This window comes from Amblyomma americanum, chromosome 10 (assembly GCF_052857255.1).
Source record: "Amblyomma americanum isolate KBUSLIRL-KWMA chromosome 10, ASM5285725v1, whole genome shotgun sequence".
Taxonomy (NCBI): Eukaryota; Metazoa; Arthropoda; class Arachnida; order Ixodida; family Ixodidae; genus Amblyomma; species Amblyomma americanum.
Window position 1 is genome coordinate 15,690,352 of NC_135506.1, and position 17,445 is coordinate 15,707,796.

The following is a 17,445-nucleotide window of genomic DNA, read 5'->3' on the forward strand; positions in this document are numbered from 1 at the left end:
ACAGAGCTTCCCAAATTGCCTTGACAAAGGATCTTTTACTTTTGTGCTTTTCCTCTTCTTAGTAATAGTGATTTATTGAAAGAAAAAAATACAAAAAGGAAGGAATAGATTTCGCCTCCTGCTGCAATTGCTATTTAGCATCTCAAGCATCAGAACTGCGGCCAGCGAAAATAAAAGGGACAAGAAGAGGATCAGAGCTAACGAGAAAAGACAGGGCTGTGTACACTCTTTACAAAATACAAAAGCTCCGTGACAGTATTTGAGAGCAATTTGCTAGAGATATAACAGCGAAATTTTGTGCAAGGGGTCATCAAATAATTATAATATACAAAACAAATTTCATGAATATGAGTAAATAAATTTTTTGCTGCATGCCGTGTCCCCCCTTAACCACAGTTTTCTGTATTAGCACTGCTACCGTGCCTAGCTATGATGGGCAAATTGCCAGTTTTTTTTGGGGCCCATTCTGAACAATGAGGCTAGTTTCTTTTTGGCAGGCTACAACTAGTTGAAGCAACAAAAAGTTACCTTAAGTAGTTATTACAAAATACTTCAGAATAGCATTGTGATTATGCCTTTTTTCTAGGGCTTTATTACAGAGGTGGTGTTGACCCATTGTTTGAAGCTTTAGCTTGAACAAATTCCACACATCCAATAGCAGGGAGGGATTTACCATAGCCGATTTTGGCAGTAAGCTTTTTACATGAAGGGCATTTCCAGAAAATATAGTAGCTATGAGGGAAGGTCAGTGCAGCACGTACATTCTGGGGGTTGGCTTTTTTGCACCATACATTTCATGAGGTCAAAATGGTATGTGTAAGGTCTCGGTTTGTGCTTTCTCGGAGTAGCTTGATGCTTGTTCTCTGGAGAGTGCCCTGTGTGGCAAGAATATGCAATTGAGGTACTTCAGTGCTTTGGCTGGATGGACTGCTTGCCTTTATGTTGGGAATCATTCGCTGGGAATAGTTTGCTGTTTCATTTTAACTTAAAGCTTATCCATATGGCTATGTAATGTGATTCCGATAATTTCACACCGAGTACCCTTGTGTACATTGTCTGCTAGAGGTAGTTATGTCTCTGCATCAAATACATTGGGAGGTGGACTATTCTAATGCTGACATAGCTCATATGCAGATTTAGAGCCTTCAGCTATGGCGAACACAGCTTTACCCAACATTTGTACCTCTCTTCTGTCAATGGCCAAGCTTGCTAATGACCGATGCATTGGACCCATCCCCAATTACGATGTCACGTTGGGGAGACTATCATCAGCAAAGAGGATGTGATGATTTTCAACACCCTTGTTGATGGGCATTCAATTCTTTGAGCAGTAGAGTGCTCAAAGCTCACCTTTCAAGTACTTTTGCTGGGTTCATATCATCGTAGTTGTATGAATGGAAGTGGATCCAGTATAGTGTCCTGCAGTGTGTTTGTGTTGTGTTTGGCCTTCTGCTACTATGTAGTCTAGTGATGGGAGGATTCACATTTCTTGCTTAGCGTTTAGCAGCCACTAAAACTGGCTGCCTGTGTGAAATGAGATAAGCCCATGCACAGTGCAACGCTGACCCGTTTGCCTCGGCAGATCTTTCCCCACTGTTTCAGCTGTGCCCTGGGCAACATTTGCTCCTCTCTTTTACATTCCAATTGTTTGCAACTTTCTGAAGGGTTGAAGTTCCAGGCAGAGTAGATAACACTTTGATCATGATGTTAATCACGGATCTCTGAACCTGATGTCATCAGACTCCTTCACTTTTGGAGTTAGACTTTTCATTATGTAGATGACTTTGTCTTGTTTTCTAAAGTGTTTTACCGAAACATCTAATTTGGCATTATTTTAAAATTTCAGACCTGGAAGTTTAATCGACTGCTTTCGACGTGCAGGCACCTTTTTTTTATTGGCATTTGGTATTGTTTTCCAACATTTCTGATTTGCAGACATGCACATCAGGGTTCTTACCTTCATGGTCCTTGCTGCAATACTGAAGGCTCTCTGTACCTTTTGAAGCCTAGCTTTGCAAATAGCCAGTGTGTGCGCAGTGAAGTGCAAACTGAGAGAGGACTCTTCATAGTTGAAATTTTTTTCTGGTCCGCCATGGAATTTTTTGCACGTCTGAATTACCGTATCACCTGCTTATAGGATGCTTTTAATGACTATATTCTTTTGAGTTGCCTGGCAATTTCACACATGGCTAGACCCAACGTGTCAATGAGTGCATAGAAGCTTGGAACGTTTCCTGTGTGCAATCTATTTGTGAGACATGAAAACCAAATAAAATATTTCAGTTTAGGAACGCTGGTACATTACATACATACAACACAACACACTGCACAAGTTATTTCAGTGGTTATCATTGTTGTGCTTAACTCCGAGAGAGGGAGAGGAATAATTTTTCTACCAAGGGTCCTTTAAAGTCAGCCCTTCTGGAATGCAATTCACTGTTGGAAGATATGAACCATAGCAGATTAAAAATGGCAAAATTAAGCACCATATCATTCTACAGTAACTTTTTCCAGTTACACGTCACTAGCACACACACACACACACACAAAATCTGCTGATAGACATCTCCTTGACAAGTAGGAATTCTTCAAATAACCCGTTGGAAGAGCTTTGTGCCATAAATAAATACTGGAGCACAGACTATACGCTGCCTGGTTTTATAATGCCCATTTCGTAGCGACTTTTGCCTTTCCAAACACACCTGTCAGAGAACATCCAACAAAAAAATAGCACAGTTAAAGAAAACTCTAATATTACACAGCTGTCTCTCACTCTAATGCACTGGCTTTACATTTTGTCCTGTGCACCTAAATGGAACATCAATTTCTGACAACTGTTCCCACAATCACATTGCATCTTGCAGCTCCTCTCTGCCAGTGTGGCAGCATGACACATTAAAAAATGCAGCCTGTCTCAGGCACCATCCTCTTGGTTTCTTTTTAACAAGTGCTTTGAACAAAGTCCTTGGAAACAAACTGGTGTATCCATGCAACGCATAGCGATTGCCTCCAAGTGCATGACAGGATGCTGGCAGAACATGCAGTGGCTCTCTGGAACAGTGGACCTCACTCTAATTATTCTGTATGATGCATTTAATTCAGCTGCAGTCTGTGCACAAATTCCCTCAAGCAAAAGTGTCACTGCAATGGTTTTCCACGCTTGTGGGACAGCAGGTGCCTATTTAAGTTTATCACCTGTGCAAAGGCCTCGGGACAAAGGTGGCAATGGTATGGCCTCTCGCCTGTGTGGATGTGAAGGTGTGTTGTTAAGACTCTGTTGTATGTAAAGCTCTTCTTGCAATGCGTGCACTGGTATGGCCTCTCGCCCGTGTGGTTGCGAAGGTGCGATGTCAAGACACTCTTCTGTTTAAAGCTCTTGCTGCAGTATACACACTGGTATGGCCTCTCGCCCGTGTGGGTGCGAAGGTGATTTTTAAGGCTATCATTCCTTCCAAAGCTCTGGTTGCAATGGCTGCACTGATAGGGGCGCTCTCCGGTGTGGCTCCTCTCGTGTTTCAAGTCGGTGCGTATAGCCGTAGCATAGTCGCATTCAGTGCAGTGAAACCGCCACACTCCTGCTTGCGATTTCAGCCTATATGGCGAGACCTCATCCTTGTCCCCATCAGTGACATGGTCTGCACAGTAAAAGAAAGTACATGTTTTCTAAAATGTGAAGGACTCACCTTAATAATAACAATTGGTTATGAGGAAAGCAAAGGCACAGTAACTCTTTCACTCTCAGTGGATGTTTGAAGCACTCCACGAGGGAAGGGACAAAGGAAGGAGGGAAAGAAGAGAGATTCTGTAGCTGAAGGCTCTGAATTCCTTTAAACCCTCTGAGGATTTTAGTGCACTAGCACTAGGGCTCCCACTCCTGGATTTCGCCTTTGTCTGTCATAAGCTTCCGTGTGCACATGGGTTACCATGGAAACTCCTTCCCAGACTCTGGTACCTCTTCCCAAAGAAACACGTGAAAAAGAATGTGGCGTCAGAAGGGGAGGTGAAAGCTGCGGCTCTTACTTTCGGCCGCACCCATCATGCAGGCCTCTGAAATGGAAGAAAGGACCCGGAGCTCCCAGTGTGCACGCATACGGCGAAAGTGACGCGTGCGGGTTCTGAAGAAGGGGACGGCGGACGCAAGGGAGGTTGGCGACCGTTCGTCTCGAGACAGAGTCAGTCTGACACCTTACGAGACTGTCAAAAGCTCCTAGTATGACAGGACTGGAGGGGGCAACATGAACTTGTCCCTATCACCTTCAATGCCTTTTAGTTAGTGCACTAGCACTAGAACATTTCAAACTAACATTTGGAATGTCAGACAACATGGACTGCTAGTGGACCTCATTCAAATTTACCCAAACTAAGCTATATCGCCGGTGATTTTTTTAACATGCATCACCACCGCACAGCTCGCGGGCATCTCGAAAATTTCGCCTCTATCAAAATGAGGCCGCTGCGGCTAGGACTGGCTTCATGCCAGGTCAATGCTGCCAAACATTAGTGGTGACATCTGGAACATCGGCGGATTATGAGCACCTTAAATATTATTGGAACAGGAAAATTTGTTGCTCTCGGCAGCTTGAAGTATCTCTGACGAGGCTGCGCTGCCGCATCCCCCCTCTAAATTTCTATTTACACAAGTCGGGTTTGGCGCTCTCTCCCCTTTGTGCATTTTGCCGTGAGCCTGAATCTATAGAACATTTTTGGCTGTATTGTCGCCGATTCAACTCTGAGAAAAAGGTTGCTGGAGGAGCCCTTGCAGCATCTTGGCCTTAGTTTGAGCAGCCCACTCTTGCTATCACTTGGCGCCACCGCATTTGGGTTCAGCCACAGATCTGTTTGTACCGCTGTTCTAAATTTCCTGATAGAATCTCACTGGCTGCCTTGCTAAGTGTTCCAAAATTTTTCTTTTCTATCAATTATTACATTTTGACTTAATCATTATTATTTAATCCCTCTCTTTATTATTATTCATATAATTTTGAAATTAAAACTCTCATCCCTTTACTGTTCATGAGGAAGAATTCACCGGTGTTGCGCTCCCACGTGCTTTTCCTTTTGTATTAACTGCGTTCAGGTGAATAGCCACCCGATTCTTGGCCGATCCCCGAGTGTGGGTATGTGCCATCTTTTGATAGGCTAACAACAACAACAAGTGCAGATGAAGATTAGCGTATCTCGATACAACAAATGGCATTCAACGTCAGGATACTGTTTTTCGTTGACTGGACACTTTCGCCGTGAACAACAGTGGAGAATACAGAACATTACAGTATGCAAGAGATATTCTCTACAGGGAGCTGAAAGCCCATCCAGCACAGTGAACTTGCATTGGGGGAAAAGAATGACACAAAACTAGATTTACCACATACCCCCATCTCGAGCCAGCCAACAGAGGGAGACTTGGAAGGCTCTATAAGCCTTCCCAACTTCCAAACACCCCACCAAAATCAAGAAATTAGTGTGTGTGATCACTGAGGAAAGCAGAGTAAGGATATGAAGGGGCTCATTATGATACAGATGTAAAAGAAGCCAATGGCCATCGAAAGCTCAGGGCTATGCATTTTTTTTAAAGGTGGTGTTCAGAATGGACAGTCAGTAGTGCAATAATTTAGATAAAAGTTAATTCTGCAGAAAATGAAACAAAAGTCAACATCTCACCAGTGGAATCCGAACCCGCCGCCTTCACACGGTGCACATGGTGCTTGACCAACAGACAGTTATGGTGGCACCTGTCTAACCTGCTTTCGAGTGTATTTATGCTATATGTAGCCTAGCTATAAGTGTTTTCCAGTGCCACTCCCAATTGTGGCAGTTTCAATGGCTGTTGGCATCTCTGATATCTGTGTGTTCAAAAGTAACTGTTATCAGTAACTATGGTGCAAACCCTCATCAAGATGATTTCGGAGCAATGTGACAGAATAAAAAAGTGACCGCAGTGGTGCCGTAGCGGTTTCAGCATCCACTTCGTATGCACAAGTTCCAGAGTTCGATATCCATTACCACTATGTACCTAATGGTTTTCCCAATGGTTACAGACTTGCCTCCAGCCTATTACTTGGCTTCCCTAGGGTGAAAAAGCACAAGTAAATGAGTCTTTTACTTCCCTTTCTTGCAGACCAAAAGCACGCTAGCCATGCAGCTCTTTGGCCACACTGTCCTAGCTTGCACCATTGAATATCAAATTACCACTGTTTGAAATAAAAGACTGCAGCAGAAATACACTACCAGCAATTATAGTGTGAACACAGTGAACAGCATGAGGCATAGAATGCACTTCTCAGGCCGCCCAGCCAGGTCACAAATACCAGTGCTTGTGACACAGTGAAGAAGGGGCCTTTGCATTTTGCAAAAAAAAACAGCTCAACAAAAAGCATCCAGACAGCACAGCATATGAAAACTCCATGTTTTCAAAGAAGGCACAGTGAACCAGCAGGCGACTGCTCAGGATACATCAGACTGTGTCGGCTCACAGGGCATGTGGCTACTGAAGTGGGGTGATCCCGTGGACAGGGGTACCAATAGCCGCCTCACAGCTGCAGTCGTGGTGGAAGCTTTACTGCATAAATGACGGAAGACTGCTGTCATAGTAATATAGAACCTCCCTGTTCAGGAGTAGTTGAATTCATCACAAACAGCAAAAGGTGGAAGCAATGGGCAGTATGACGTTCAATCAATTCTAGTTAGACTGCATGATCAAAAACTGACCTTATTCACGCAATCATCTAGTAAGTACCGTGGTTCACAGCTCAAGCGTTTGCTGCTATATACAGGAGAGATGTGAAAAATGCGTAAAAGTGTTTTGAGAATGAAATCGAGTGCACTGAAACATGCAGAGATGAGATACAGCATCGATAATAATGATGAGGTTAATAGCAAGACCAAAATAGATATAAATGAAACTGGTGCGGCCCCAACTGATAATCACCAATTATTAAAAAATTCAGAAGTAATTTTCATGCAAAAGGTTATAACCAAAATGACAGAACTGAAGAAGTGTCATATGAAGTGCTTTCAGATAACATCACTACTCCCCTCCCACCTGCTGGAAATTTGCATGTCCCCCTAATATACTGCCAATTTTTTTTCAAGCGCCCATGAGAGTTGCAAAACAAGTCAGCTAGCGTACACATTTCATCTCCTTAATGAAATGGTTCTTTTTTGTGGCTACATGACGCATGGTGAAAATGGAAGCGATGTCAAGAAGAAATCGAGTCAGATGGACGGCACACAATTAATCTACAGCAAGATTGCCCACCTTACACACATCAGGGCCACAGAAGGCAAGTGGATTGGAAAACTAGTGGCTGTTACATCACTGCACATAGGATATGAAACAGACAGCACAAAACAATAGCACGGAGCCTGAAGAATGCCAAGATACACAGCGTGCCTTGGATTTGTGAGTGCACACAATAAAATAGAAAAGCGAAGTCATCTCCGCCGCTTAGAGAGGGGCAATAGATTGGCCTGCATTAAGAGGAGGTCGTAGTAAATGGCCGCAGACAGATGTGCTATGTTGTGTGCACACAGAGAATTTCCAGAGATGCAGCATTCATGTTGTGGTTCCCTCACTATTCACAAATGGCGAAACAGTGGTGAATGCATGCCATTTCAACACTTTGGTAGTAAGAAAATGTTTTGGAGGCTTCCTGCCTTTCACTTTCCTGTAGCATCAAACAACGCACACACAGAAAACATAAGAATGTAGCCCTGGTAAATCTACGACGGCACCGAAGTGTGCAGTCAAGCTCACACAGTGAATCTGCAGATGAAATGAGAAAAGCCCACTGAACACTTCCTGTGCCACAAAAAAGTGTTGGACAATACTTTGCACGTAGTGGACCACGTGTCGGCACACACATTATAGATGGACACAACTCAAGAACGAACTGGCAAGTACCACTCAAAGGAAGCCCTCCGGCCAGTGGCGTCTAAAGACTATCATGACATTGCAGTTAATACCTTTATCCGTAATTAATACCCTTGCATCTGCCAGCCCCTGTGATGACACGCTACCAAGTGCACGGAGATTAGACGCGACATCATGAGCATCCGTCAACGCCATTGGCTGAAGGGCCTCCATTGAGGGGAATTCGCAGCCTTGTTTCTGAGCTGTACTCAGCTACATCAACAAACAGAAAGTCAGAGGTGTGCTTCCATCTCAAGAAGAACACAAAAATTTAAGATTTCGATTGCTTCCTTGCACTGTACAATCAAACTAATTCCACCACAAGTGTTTGTCAAAAACTGTGCTGTGCTCATTCTTACAAATGTGTATTGTATCTGCTGCCCTAAACTCAGCTAATAAAAAAAATAATTTTTCCCACATATCATCATCATGAGCCTAGCTACATATACTGCATTACAAAGCCTCTTCCGTGTGCCCTTCTGCCCCCAAGCATGTATAAATTTTAAAGAAATGCCCCATTCAGGTAATGTTGATTCTTTCTTTTTAGCACTGAGCATTTCTTGCTCTCTATTACAAATCTACTTCACCTTGGGGGATTTCTCGTAAACATTGGACCAGCATCTCTTACAGTGGCATGCAAAACTCTGCTACAGTTCAGCTTGCAGGTTTAACCAACCTGTATGATTGCAATTCCTAGTATCATGTTTGTTTGACAGCTTTTAGGCTTTTCACAGTGTTGACTAAGCTGCAGGTGATGGTGCGTGTCTCTTGCAGCCTCGGCACATCGCTCCTCTCCTAGGATCTTTTGTGCCAGGAGTTGTGCTGCCAGATTCAATTTTGACCACTCCACGGCCAGTTCTGTCCTCCCTCAAGTGCTGCATCAGTTGCCTGAATGGTTGCATGCAGTGCCTGCAAAGGTATCGAGTGTTCTAGTATGACCCGAGTTCTGTTCTGGACAGTTCTGGACAAACACCTCAAGCAACCATTCAGGCAACTGACGCAGCACTTGAGGGAGGACAGACCTGGCCGTGGAATGGGCAAAGTTGAATCTGTCAGCATGATTCCTGGCAGAAGAGATCCAAGAAGAGGAGTGACGTGCCGAGGCTGCAAGAGACACACACCATCGCCTGCAGCTTAGTCAACACTGTGAAAAGCCTAAAAGCTGTCAAAAAAACAGAATACACAGGACTTGCAATCATGCAGATTGGTTAAACCTGTAAGGTGAACTGTTGCTGAGTTTTTTATGCCGGTGTAAGAAATGCTGGTCCAATGTTTAGAGGAATCCCCCAAGGTGAAGTAGATTTGTAATAAGAGAGCAAGAAATGCTCAGTGCTAAAAAGAAAGAATCTACATTACCTGAATGGGGCATTTCTTTAAAATTTATACATGCTTAGGGGCAGAAGGGCACATGGAAGAGGCTTTTGTAATGCAGTATATGTAGCTAGGCTGATGATGATGATGATGTTTGGCAAAATTACTTCTTTTTTATTAGTTCTTATTCTTACTTTTTATTATTTTTTAGTTGAGGGCAGCGGATACAATAGACATTTATAAGAACGAGCACAAGATTATTTCAACCCCCAAGGGTTTTTTAACTCCACTGAATGCTTTTCTATTTTATCATTTTCAAAAGACGGTTGCTGCAACCGTATGCTTAGCAGAAGAAGGCTGTGGCCACCAAAATAAGTCACCCGCACATACATGTGCACAAATATTTGCTGTTAGAGTCTAGACGTGCATTAATATGTAGTCAAACAATTCTCACGCACTGGCTATACTTGTACCCAGCTTTCTTCCTCAGAAAGCCGCAATGAAATGCACTATGAAATTATAGTTGCAAGCAAGTTTGCTTCGTGTCAAAACTTTGTCCCTTCATCCTGCAGTGACATAACAAGCAGATGCTCACCATTCTGCAGATTTCGACTGTAGACCTTAAAGGGAGTGAACAAGTCTTCCACACAAAAGGATTCGTGAATGGATTCTACACAGACATTTCTTGGACTGAGATTGGTGCTTGCTGGAACAGCACACCAGAAACTGTTCACCTTCTTCCAGAAGGAATGGATCAGCATTATGGGCTCACATTTGTAGGTGCGAGCATCGGTCAACAGATAATAGTAGTAGCGCACAATGGCTGTCTGCTGCCTTTGCACCCAGTTATGAATTCAGCAGACGTGATGCGCTCAAGATCAGCTGGTCAATCTTCATACTTTTCATTAGCAATCTTCTTCCACACATCTGTACCTGACCGGTCTAGGCCCTCGAGCTCCATTTGGTTGTGGGGAACTTACATTCACTCTTTTGGCCAAGCAATGTTGACGGACACGAAGGTCCAGCTGGTCTCAGACATGCTCTGGTTCAGTAGAAACCACACTGTTCCTTGTGCAGGCATCTCTAAAATGTAAAGCATCCTTACAGCAAGCTCAAGGAATGCCTTCGAGCATACTATGTCCACATCTTTAGATGAATCCATAACCTCCTTGGTTGCATATTGCGGTTAGGACATTCCTCTATTTGCCTTGTTAACATACTGCACCATGTAGTTTGCATGTGCAAATATGTAGAGAGCTGTAGCGGCGTTGGCATCGCCAGCGGCGCTGATGAAGATGAAGTTGGCGCGACCTGACTCGCGAAAACCAGTAGCTCTCGCTCGTGCAACAGGAACGATTTCGGCAACCGGCTGGCCAGCAACGTCAACAGCTCGCTCCACCGCCTCAGCCGCCGCGGCTACCGGGACGTCAAATAAATGTGGACTTCCTACCACATCTGGTGACACCGGACGACAGCCACGACGCACACAACGCCGCTCCCACCGGCTCTGCGCTCCTGCCCGTCCTGTCCCTCCACTTGGCCTTGCCTCTGCACGCCCACTGTTCGCACCCGGCTTTCGGCAGTTTTTCATTGCCATGTACGCACCTCCCATCACATCCGGTAAGCTCCTTCAGCCAAATCACCGCCCCTTCCATCCTCGGCTGCCCGGACTGCCCGCATTTTATGCCAGGGACCCCGTTTTGTGGCTGGCGCTGCTGGACTCACACTTTCATGTCCACAACGTGTCCAGCCAGCTGCTGCACTATCAGCACGCCAGCCACAAACTACCACCCGGTCTCCTGGAACAGCTGCGGTTGCCGCCTCCCGGTTCCGACATATACGGCGATTTCAAGAAGGGCCTGATGGCGTATTTTGGCTTGGAGCTTCCGCCGACTCTCTGCGCTCCTGTTCCGGACTCAGAAACTGCGGCGCCACTCGAACCACCACCCCTGGCCGCATTCCCTAACCGAGCTGTTTCGGCTTTCCCTCCGCCCGCTCCTACGTCGGCGCCCCACCCCCCACCAGTCTCTCCACTATCGTTGCCACCGTATGTGCCCCCCACACACGGTTCGGCAAGTGCCACGCGAGGACGCGCCAGTCTCTTGCCAACCTTCTCAACCAGCTGCCTCAAATTACACCCCGATCTCTCTCAAGTTTGCTTCACCGGCCCCTATGGACGGCCATCCACCTGTGATCTCCCGTCCCACGGCGCCTCCTGCCCAGCCCCGCTTCCCAGCTGTGGCGCCTACCCTTCGGCCATCACCAGCAGCACCCTCTCTCGACCCGGGCCCGGACTCTCTTCTAGTCCCACGTTCGCCTGCTCTCTCAAGCCCGACCACAGTGAGCACAACTGTCATTCCGGTCGCGAGGCCCGCATGCACGCCACCCGAGGACCTTGTCGCACCTCACGCGCCACCCGCAACGCCTGCCACACATCTCTGTCTACCTGGCGCCTTGCATTCACCAGTGCCTGTGCCTCCGCGACAAGCGAGACAGCCCTACCGTATGTTTGCCATTTCGACAACTACGCCCCGGACTCGCTTCTTGTGTCCCCAGCCACCCGTCCCACTGCCACAGTGAGCTTGGTTTTGCATAAAGCCGCTCCGCCCCGTCGACTACTTCGACCACTTCCCTATGCGGCAGCCCGAATCCCACGCTGCAGACCTCCAGCCCACTGTCGTGTTCCGTCTTTTCACCGTTGCCAGCGGCTGAGGTGTCCCCTTCTCTTCTATGGCAGGTGTTTACGCATGCCATCCTTTCATCTGCACCCGCAGGGCCAGCGCAAATCCCATATCGGCCGTAACTCCTGCCGTGGGTGCATTTTCTGCAATGACATTTTCCGGCCCGTTTCAACCCAACGCCTAGCTCGCCTCCTCTTCCTCAACTTCTCCCGCCTGTTCCTTAAGTCATCATCCTCATCCTTTGGCTCCCCTCGCCCTTTGCGCAGCAGCCAGACTTGACCACCTGAGTTTGTTTCACCCACCCGGCAGCCTTCACGAACCTAACCGTGTCCTGGACTTGATTCACCTGTACAAACTTGTACATACCGTCTTTTTTTCCTTTAACGCGCACCGCGCTAGGGGGAGAGCATCTGTAGCGGCGCTGGCATCGCCAGCGGCGCTGATGAAGATGAAGTTGGCGCGACCTGCCTCGCGAAAACCAGAAGCTCGGGCTCGTGCAACAGGAACAATTTCGGCAACCGGCTGGCCAGCAACGTCAACAGCCCGCTCCACCGTCTCAGCCGCCACGGCTACCGGGACGTCAAATAAATGTGGACTTCCTACCACAGAGCCATCTGAAGGTCCATGTCGGAGACCAGAACCATAGCAATCCACTGGTTGGAAGTAGGTGACGGTCTTCTGCTCCACACTCCGTTTTAGCATTTGGATCAGGTATAGGACACTGGACTACAAGATACAGTTCTATACATCTTGGTCCTTCATGTTGCGATGAGCTGAGAAATGCTCAATACTGTTGTAGGAGATTGTCTCCAGCATGGCTGGTGGATGCAGAGTGGTCACTGTCATTTCACTCAATGGCATCTTGACATCTCGTGGTGTTCTTGTAGCACATGCCTTGTCTGGTGGATCTGGGTGTGTGGGTTTGGAAGCATGGTATGGCCCATGGACATCAGCTGTCAGGCATGTTGTTCATCGAGAGCTCTTCGTTCGGCCTGTTATCTAACTGCAGGAGAATGAGCATGTGCGCACTTTCCTTATGCTGAAACTTAGAGGTCCAATAATGTGCATGGTGAAAACAGTGAAATCTTGTTTTTCGAATGCTCATGGCAACACGGACCAATTGATCAAAGTAGGTCATGCACATGACCAGGTCTTCATTCATAAGGGCAGTGTGCTCCGTACAGGCAGTTCATATCCCTCACGGAGATGCACACTTGAGGCGCAGTCGCTCCATACATTAAGTAGCTCCAGCCAATGCACTTCAAAAGCAGGCAGCGCTAGGAACACAGCTGGCTTTTAGGGTTGGTGAATCATTGACAAGAGAGTCTTCTTATGCTGGTGATATGTATGATTTTGATATCATAATGAACCGCTTTCTTCACAAACTCTTGGCTCTGCAGCTCCGCTTTTACTACTTGCTGTGAAGATGCAGTGTTATGGAAGCACATGAACATCATACTATGCGGTCACATATCGCTTCCATTCAGTGGCATATGTACAGGACGTGCAAAGGAGTCACGCTTCATTGGTCCATTCGGCACACCTCGGTCATTAACATGTAAGTATTCGGCCTCACTCTCGCCTGATTTGGGACAACGCCAGCTCTTCTGTGTGTTCACCAAACAGAATATTCAAGGACTTGCAGACTGTCATCCAATGTCATTCTGTGTTGGCCCAACAACAGTGCTGTGTCGGCGTGTGCTGGTACAGTGACGCTGCTGCATTCCAGCACTGTTTCAATGGGCTGGCCTTTGGCTGGAATGGCATTACACATGTATTCCACTTCATCCAAAATCAATCTTAAAGTTGTATTATTTACACAGCATACTGTGTTTTGAGAAATTTGAGTCCCAGTGTGACCTCGTTCTTGACCAGGCCAGCCAAAAAAGTCGCACTTTTGGCATCCTGGTGGCATTTCAGGAGGAATCTTAGGCTCCTTGGGAGAAAAACAAGAGAAACTGCAAGAAGCAGCAAGCTGCGTGGAAGATTATGTTAAAGAAAGGGGACTAGACTGCGCCGCGGAGAAATCCGAGCTCGTGAGAGTAGGAAGACGCCCCACCCAAGCAGAGCTAGAACTGAAGCTCGAGGGACAAAACATACCAGAGAGAAACATGATACAAGTCTTGGGCATGTGGATCCAAGGAAGTAATAAATGCAGCCACACGATCAGCCTGCTCCAAAAGTCAACGGAGCAGGTGAGTCGTATGATAACCAGGGTCTCCCAAAGAAGATAAGGAATGAAAGAAGCTGATACGATAAAACTGGTCAGAAGTCTGGTGGTCAGCAGAGTTACCTACTCGCTCCCGTACCACCCCATGAACAAGCAAGAAAGGGAACAAGCTGACACGCTCTTAAGAAAGCATACAAGACGGCGCTGCACCTGCCTAGAAACATGCCAAACGACAAGCTGCTGCAGCTGGGGCTCAGCAACACCTTCTTCAAACTAGCGGAAGCACAGCTCAAGACGCAGAATTCCAGACTCCGAACGTCAGCCGCCGGCCGAACACTCCTAAAGAGGTTAGGTTACGACATGAAAGGGCATTTTGATCGATCCGCCGATATCCCCAACAACATCGACAACATCCGTAAAACCCTCCAAGTCTGTCCTATACCAAAGAACATGGACCCGAATCTCCACGCGGCTAGAAGACAGGCGCGGGCAGATTATGTGGAACGCCTTTGGCTAAACTAGAAAACACAGTGTACACGGACGCAGCGCTTTATCTGTGGGATAAACGCACACGAATAATCAATGCCGCCGCAGCAGTCGTGGATTACGCCGGCAAACCGATCACATACGCAACCCTACGGGGCCACACGGTAGCAGAGGGGGAGGAAGTCGCCGCTGCACTAGCGGCAGCCGAAGGCTATCGGAGAAACAAATCACTGATCATATTAACAGACTCGAAATCCACATGCAGGAACTACGCGCAAGGTAGAGTCTGCAAGGCGGCCCTAAGAATCCTCCTCGAAACAGGGCCCCCTAGCCAAAAAGTAACCCACAGGATACTCTGGATACCGGCACACACGGGGATAGAGGGAAACTCAAGGGTGGACAGATTAGTTTGCGAGATCACGTTCCGAGCTGAGCTGTTGGAGACCCTAGAGAACCCTACCATAGTGGACCCAGTATATGCGGAGCTGATAAATTGCTACAGAGGACAGAGGCTCAAGTACCCTCCGCCACACAACTCATTAACACAACAAGAAGCAGTGAACTGGCGGAGACTGCAAACAGGAACATTCTTCAACCTATACATTCTACACAAGATGTACCCTACACAATTCAATGACACATGCCCGTGGTGCGGGGCAACCCCCACGCTATACCACATTACATGGTAGTGCAAACGCAATTATGCATTCCACAAACTCAAAACCCCAAGTGCGGAGCAATGGGAGGGTCTGCTCACCAGCAGCGAGCTCGAAGCCCAAAGGGCCCTTGTATAGCACGCATGCGAAGCAGCAAGACTCAGCGGAGCCCTGGAATAGGGGCCCGACTTTGCGAAGAGGCCAGACGTCAACGATGAAGACGACGGCCCACCGCTAATATCATTGAGATTTCAATAAATGTTTTTTCTTTCTCTCTCTTATGGCTCGGTCAGCCCAGTTGTAGTGTCTTCCGATTAATCAGAAAGGATGGCACTCTAATCAAACTCAACTGGTCTATTCTAGTACACCTGCATCAGTCCAGACTGTGGTCACAGTGCACATCTGTCTGTTGTTTTCATCCCTCCCTGGACGCCTGGCTCTGGATTTCCAGTTCCCTGGTTTAGGGTTTCTCATAGCACGGCAGGCGAGGTAGATCGCCACTGGGTGTGTGGCATTATCTATGAATGGCAGAATACACTACATCGTTCTTGCTCGGTTTCTAGGCAATGACTTCACAATTTCTTTGATGTCCACGCATACGTTCACCATTGGTCCCTTAATTCGAAGTTGCCCTCTGCCGTGAATTAACGTCAAATTTGAATCCGCATAAACTGAATTCGAGCGGAGATATGCATTCGCACACTGTTATTCAGGACCGAGAGGTAGTTGGGTTTTGCAGGGTTCCAGTCCTTGTCGGGAAGTGCAGAAACTTATCGTCTTTCACAGTTCGGAAGCACGTAGCACAAAGCATCAATGTTTCCAGGTCAACGTCCTTAAATGTCTTGTGGAGCATAGAATGATCACCCTTCGGCAGCGCTCTCAAGTCGTTGCGAAACCCCAGGCGGTGGCATACTGAGCAAGCGTATCCGAACGGATTGTCTCGGTACATTCGACTGAACAAATTCGAGGCACTCTCGCAGCTGTCTTGGCAATTTCGATGCTTTCGCTTCTTCGCCTCGGCCTCCGCCTGGCGCTTTCTTCGCATTGCCTCAGCGTTAGCTTCGCGTCGACGCTGTACAGCAGGATCTCCCTCTTCACGTTGGCGCTGGCGTCTAATGCGTTGCTGTTCCGCTCGCCGAGCGCGACGGGCTGCCTCCAAATCTCCACTCACCGATGGAATACCGTTCACTGTTTCCTCGCTCTGCTGTTTGTTTTTTGCCTTTGGTAGCTCTTCTCGTTGGCGTCGAAGTCGCTGCTCCGCTTGGCCAGCTCGCCCGTTTGCCGCTGGGTCCTCCACATTCGCTCGAGTCGGAGGAGCAGAAAGGAGGCACTGGAGCAGACATGGCGCACCACTACCGTTCTCCGAGCGCTCTAAACCAGCTTCAAATGCAGGTCTGATCGCGCTGGTAAGGCCACTGATCTCCATTGGGTGGCTGGACACCGCACTCCCGCTTTCGAAATCTCCACTCACCGATGGAACACTGTCCACTGCTTCTTCGCTCTGCTGTTGGTTCTCCTCCTTTGGTAGATCTCGCTGGCGTTGGCGTCGAAGTCGCTGTTGCTCCGCTCGCCCAGCGCGCCTGGCTGCCGCTCGATCCTCCACAATCGCTCGAGTCGGAGGAGAAGAAAGCAGGCGCTGGAGCAGACATCGCACACCCCCACCGTTCTCCGAGTGCTTTAAATTGGCTTCAAATGCTGGTCTGGTTGAGCTAGCGGTGCTGGTCATAAACTTTCTAACTGGCGGCTTTTCACTTCATCCACCATGAACGTCCGAGGCATGCTGGGAAGACAGCAAACCGGATTGATACCTAGTGGCTTGTTGACGCTGCTACGAATTGGATTTTTTTAGTGGTTCAGTTTCGTTTTCACCACTGTAGTTTTAACTTTTGTTTTTTGAGCTTTGAGGTCTTGCTCCATGTTTGTGGTGGTGTACTGTTGCTACGCAAGCAGTTCATTTGAAATCTGAGGCATTTGAGCTCTGAGATGGCAGCGTTTCGATGGAGGCGAAATGCAAAGGCGCCCGTGTACTGTGCGATGTCAGCGCAAGTTAAAGATCTTTTAATTTAATTGGTTTTTGGAGGAAAGGAAATGGCGCAGTATCTGTCTCATATATCGTTGGACACCTGAACCGCGCCGTAAGGGAAGGGATAAGGGATAATTTCGACCACCTGGGGATCTTTAACGTGCACTGACATCGCACAGCACACGGGCGCCTTAGCGTTTTTCCTC

At 47.4% G+C, this 17,445-nt stretch overlaps 1 protein-coding gene across 3 annotated transcripts; it reads right to left on the bottom strand.

Annotated features, from left to right (window-relative positions):
- Nucleotides 1–1,915: 1,915 nt before the first annotated feature.
- Nucleotides 1,916–16,993, bottom strand: LOC144106795 (uncharacterized). 3 transcript variants are annotated; one of them, XM_077639739.1, is made up of 3 exons: nucleotides 16,688–16,993; nucleotides 6,474–6,559; nucleotides 1,916–3,635 (listed from the first exon to the last, which is right to left on the bottom strand). In XM_077639739.1, the coding sequence occupies exons 2-3, from the start codon at nucleotides 6,478–6,480 to the stop codon at nucleotides 3,139–3,141; spliced, it is 504 nt and encodes a 167-aa protein (XP_077495865.1). In that variant the 5' UTR covers nucleotides 6,481–6,559; nucleotides 16,688–16,993; the 3' UTR covers nucleotides 1,916–3,138. The 3 variants fall into 3 exon arrangements, 2 of the variants coding, with proteins under 2 accessions (XP_077495865.1, XP_077495866.1); XR_013309117.1 differs by having other exon boundaries at nucleotides 3,501–3,635; XM_077639740.1 differs by lacking the exon at nucleotides 1,916–3,635 and having other exon boundaries at nucleotides 6,390–6,559.
- Nucleotides 16,994–17,445: the final 452 nt, after the last annotated feature.